This window comes from Odontomachus brunneus, unplaced genomic scaffold (assembly GCF_010583005.1).
Source record: "Odontomachus brunneus isolate Ranch 3 - 2012 unplaced genomic scaffold, Obru_v1 Obru_scaffold_116, whole genome shotgun sequence".
NCBI lineage: Eukaryota > Metazoa > Arthropoda > Insecta > Hymenoptera > Formicidae > Odontomachus > Odontomachus brunneus.
In genome coordinates this window covers 710,624-715,616 of record NW_022639566.1, presented here as the reverse complement: position 1 = coordinate 715,616, position 4,993 = coordinate 710,624, and the positions used below count along the sequence as shown (strand labels likewise).

The window sequence follows — 4,993 nt, the reverse complement described above, 5'->3', positions numbered from 1 at the left end:
TAAGTAAACCATTTTATAAATCTAGATACATTATTTTCTGATTTTAAAAGTATCTTTTTTGTGTTTCAAATTAAAGTTTCTTTTATTATCAGAAAACAATTTATTTAAATTTACAAAATGATTTATTTGTATTTTATTTACTTTTGAAACAAGTAAATATTTTTTAAATATACTTTTTACATACTTTTCAAACATACATTTTACATTTAAAACATTTCTACTCTCTTCTTTTAAATAAATCATTTTTTTTCGTGCATGAATATACCATACAAAGCATGTATACAATACAAAGCATCTCTCAGTCAAAGTGATAGTGACGCAGTAGGTAAGGTGAATGACTTAAGAACCAGAGGTTTCAGGTTCGAATCGCGGCAATGGTAAGCAAATTTTCGAAGTAAAATTTAACTTGAATTAAGTAATGTGTGAAACAACCCAGACAGCACAATGTCTAAAAGTGGGACATAAGACGTCTTTAAGATGTCTTTAAGTTGTCTTTAAGACAAGTTTATAAAATATTGTCTTAAAGATGTCTTAAAGTTGCATTAAAGACGTCTTATGACTCGATTTTGGATATTTGTGCCGTCTGGAAATATAAAGTGAAAACTAAGAATATATATATTTTAAAAATTTAAGAAAAGTTCAGAAAAGAAAAAAAAGTATATAAATGTATATATTTTAATAAATATTTTTATATTTTTTTTTGAAGCTAAGGTCATAAAAATATTTATGAAATATTTTGGTAAATATTTATAAAATATTCAAATAAATCTTATAAATATTTTGTAAGTAATTTATAAATATTTTGTGCTGTTTGGGTATCTCATTATTTTTAACGTTTTTAAAAATGCTTTTTGAAATATCTTTTAAATATTCTTTTGGTGGTTAGGAACATTCAATATTCAAAATTACAAACATTCTATTTTCGTTCTAAGAACATCCAGTTTTAGTCCAGTGGGTCCTTAATTCGGATGTCTTTTGAACGTCCATAAAAGTAACAACGGATGTTTTTAAAATGTCTTAAAAACGTTTGTGGATCTGAAATGGACGTTTTAAATACGTACACAACGTCCAATATGTACGTTTTTAATATGTTTTTAAAACGTTTTTGTGCTGTCTGGATACCAAATATTACCTCAGTAAAAACAATATTTAATATAAAAAAATTGATTTGAAAATTGAATTGACAAATTATATAAGATAACTTTTAAATAAATTGCTTCCTATCGTTAATACTACTGTGTCCAAAAAGTAAGACCAATTAAAAAAATTTTTTTTTAATCTTTATTTATTATTCCAAATTTATTTCGTCGCCTTCAAAGTAATCCCCCTCAGACACAATACACTTATGCCAACGTTTTTTCCAACCCTCGAAACAGTTGTTAAAGTCGATTTCCGGAATGGCCTTCAAAGTTTTCTTTGATTCAGCTTGTATCTCTTCAATCGAGTCAAAACGGTGTCCCCGGAGGAGCGGTCTTTTGAGTTTAGGGAATAGCCAGAAGTCACACGGTGCTAAATCAGGGGAATATGGTGGTCGTGGAACGATATGGATCGAATTTTTAGCGAAATGGTCTCGAGGAACCAATGCAGTGTGAGATGGCGTATTATCGTGGTGCAAAAATTAAGAGTTGTCTTTCCACAATTCCGGCCTCTTTTTGCGAATAGCTTCACGCAAACGACGCATAATTTGACACAGATGTCTGTCACAGTGCTACCAAGTTAGAAAAAAAATATTTCTGACATTCGATATACCCGCGCAATTTAACTTGAAAATTGGTCTTACTTTTTGGTCACAGTAGTACGTACCACAATTAAATTATTTCAAATTATGTTTTATTATATCTGGGTCCCTATTCTTGAAATAGTTGCGTATATGTAAGTTTTACTGCGCAGGTTTAATCCCAGTAAGCAAATTGCGCGCAGACTGTGCGCAGATTGGCAGCAAATTTCACCAAAAACCCCTAGCAAAACCATAGCCATCTGTGTTTACATTAGACTACGGTTTTGGCGACAGATCTTGCTGTCGGGCAATTGGTGCCAAATTTACAGCAAAAACCGAGCTTGTAGCGCAGCAAGGTCTACGCGGTTTTTGCCGCTAATCTGCCGTCAAATCGCTACGAGCTCTGCGCGGTTTTTGCTACAAATCTGCAGCAATTATCCGACAACAAGCTCTGCCGCATATCTGGCAGCAATTTGGCTGCAAGATTTGATATAACAGATCCTGCATCAAATTTGTTATCTTTTTGCCATCAAAAGTTGATAGTAAGCTCTGCTCGAAATCTGTTCGCGCAAGTTTGGCTATCTTTTGAGATCATACCATAAAATAGCTGTGCAATGAAAATTATATTACTCGTATACACAAAAATTTCAAGAATAAGGGTCCTGGCTATTTGACGTTTGTACGACTTGCCATACGCCACTCCTTGTTCCGAATTGCGGTATAATACGGACGGGAGTAGAGCAGGAGTAGCCATTGAATATATTAGTTGCAGATAGGAGCATATAGTACTCTGTCCGGATCCAGATCTCATTCGTTCCGAATTCGCTATCGTAAGCACCCATATTTTGCATATCCTCTTCTTATAAGAGTATATTCGGATTCCTATTGCACAATTTCTTATTCAGGAATGTACTCTTGATCTTGATTATAGTTTACGTGTCCTCTCTTTTATAGATGAATAATAACGTGTTAAAGAGGAGTACACTTCATATAAGATTTTTTTACTTAGAAGAGACACTTGGAAGAATTCCTCGCTTACAAATGGAATACTTTTTTTGTATGGCTACATTATAATTAAATACATTATAATAAAACAACATACTACATTATAATAAAATACATTATAACTTTTAAAATCAGAAGATCTCATACAAGTTTAATATTATGATGTCGAACAAGTGTTATAAGATATATAAAAGCGCTGTTAGCGCTGTATGTGTTACTATTAAACAAAGAAATTGATATTTTACTATATATATAAAAGTATAATTTTTCTTTATAATTTTTCTATAATTTAGATAATCAAGCATTTGATAAGCGTCATGCGGATTTATGGGGCGTGCGGGCTGTCTGGACCTCAAATCGGACTACCGTGGCAGATATTCGCTATAGAATTTACGGAGGAGCATATGCAAAAGATCGACGTAGCTGTCAGAAAAACACAAGAAATAAAAATTGTTCCGACACAAATTTTTATCAATCCTCAATTAAAAATCACGAACCACACTTCTATCGCTTTTTACGAGGTTTGTGAAAGTATTCGCGGATATTCCGCTGTAGTGCCCAGAGCATACGAAGTTGAAATTAAGGCGTTAGACGCTTCCGCTCAACAGTTCACGTGGAAGGCTTGTGGATGGCCTGCCAGAATGGCACAACATGAATTCGATCATTTACAGGTAAGGCTGTGTGCACCAGTCATCTGCTCGCTATTTGCCGATGGCTTATTTTTTTATTTTCTTCATAAGTTCTCACAATACATGGTAACGATGCTGATAAATACTTACAGCAATATTCGTAGCAGATTCGATTATATAAATAATGCTTATATATGTTGTGAATATATTATATCAATATTAGGAAAAATTATATATGAATTTATAGCGGTAAAATAGAAGTTATCAGATAGAATATTGCAATGTCATGAAATAAGTAGATTACGAACAAATTCATAATAACCTATCATTAGTGTTTTATATGAACAAATTTGTAATAAACTTTAGAATATTGTGCGCGTTCGTTTTCCAATATGGTACGCAGCATAGTAGGAAGCGAAGAAATATGGAGAATGGTGGCTTTTTTCTGCGAGGCAGTGATGTCGCAGAAGGAGGCCGCCGAGCGGAGTCAAGGTCCCCCAGCGGATTGCGCAAGTCAGGACGGGCATAAGCAACCACATAGGAGTGGCACTTGAAATCGGGGCCGCCCTTGACAACCCAAGGCTCAAATCATAAAGCTCTCCGGAGAGGAGGGGGATACGCAGACGGAGGGGACTCAGTTTTTTCTTAATTCATAACGTGGCTTTTTCCTGGAGTCGTTGGCCAAATGGCTGGTTACCGGGGAAGGGGGTCACGAAGGTTACAATGCATCCAGTTCTCGCCTGTTAGAAAGATAGAGAGGTGGGAGTTTCGAGGGCGGAGATTCGAAGCTCTATCTTCATTTTCCGAATAGGGGCGCGGCGGAATGGCAGCGCGCGTGCTGATTTCCCACTGGGCTACCGCTCGGTAAAAATCTTTTATCGTTAGTATCTCAAAGTTTTACGTGGTTGTTTAAAAAAAGACACCGATTCCATTACATACGCTGACCTATCTATTCTAGCTTTGGTACGATACAAATCAGACACTCTATATACACCTATAGTACTCTAAGAGTTATTATGAATTTGTTCGTGATTTATTTTATTACATTGTAACGCACTAAACAATAACATCAGGAAACGCGATAATGTCTCGCGCCAAGTATATATATACAGGGTATCTCAGAACAATCTACGAAGCTCTCGTGAGGACGTCCCGATAAAAAATTTTTCATGCATAATTATGTATGAAATTTGTCCTTATATAATTATATATAATCATATAATATTATTTATCTTTATACACAATTATGTATAACAATATGTATAATTACATATAAATCTATGCGTAATTATGTAAAATTATATATGAATTTACATATACGAGGGTGGTCTGAAAAGTTTCCGACCTAACAAAGATACAAGTCATTTTTTCTGAAAATTGTTTTTTATTTTTCAACATAGTCTCCTTGTAAATCTACACACTTCTCCCAGCGATGCTCCCATCTCTGTAACCCGTCGAAATAGTACTCGGCGTTTTTCTCTGCAAAATAATTGTTCACGAAGGTGATTGCCTCTTCATTTGACGAAAATCTCTGTCCTCCGAGCGCAATTTTTAGATGAGGGAACAAAAAGAAGTCGCTTGGGGCTAGATCTGGTGAGTAAGGTGGATGGTCAAGCAGTTCAAACCGTAATTCGTGGATTTT

General features: G+C 34.7%; 1 protein-coding gene across 1 annotated transcript in view; it reads left to right on the top strand.

Moving 5' to 3' along the window:
* LOC116849434 (peptide deformylase, mitochondrial-like) overlaps window positions 1–4,993 on the top strand; it is a 202,918-nt gene that overhangs the window by 56,376 nt on the left and 141,549 nt on the right. The window contains exon 2 of the mRNA XM_032826574.1: window positions 3,016–3,393. Coding sequence (XP_032682465.1) covers window positions 3,016–3,393 — 378 coding nt within the window. The remainder of the gene's footprint in view (window positions 1–3,015; window positions 3,394–4,993) is intronic.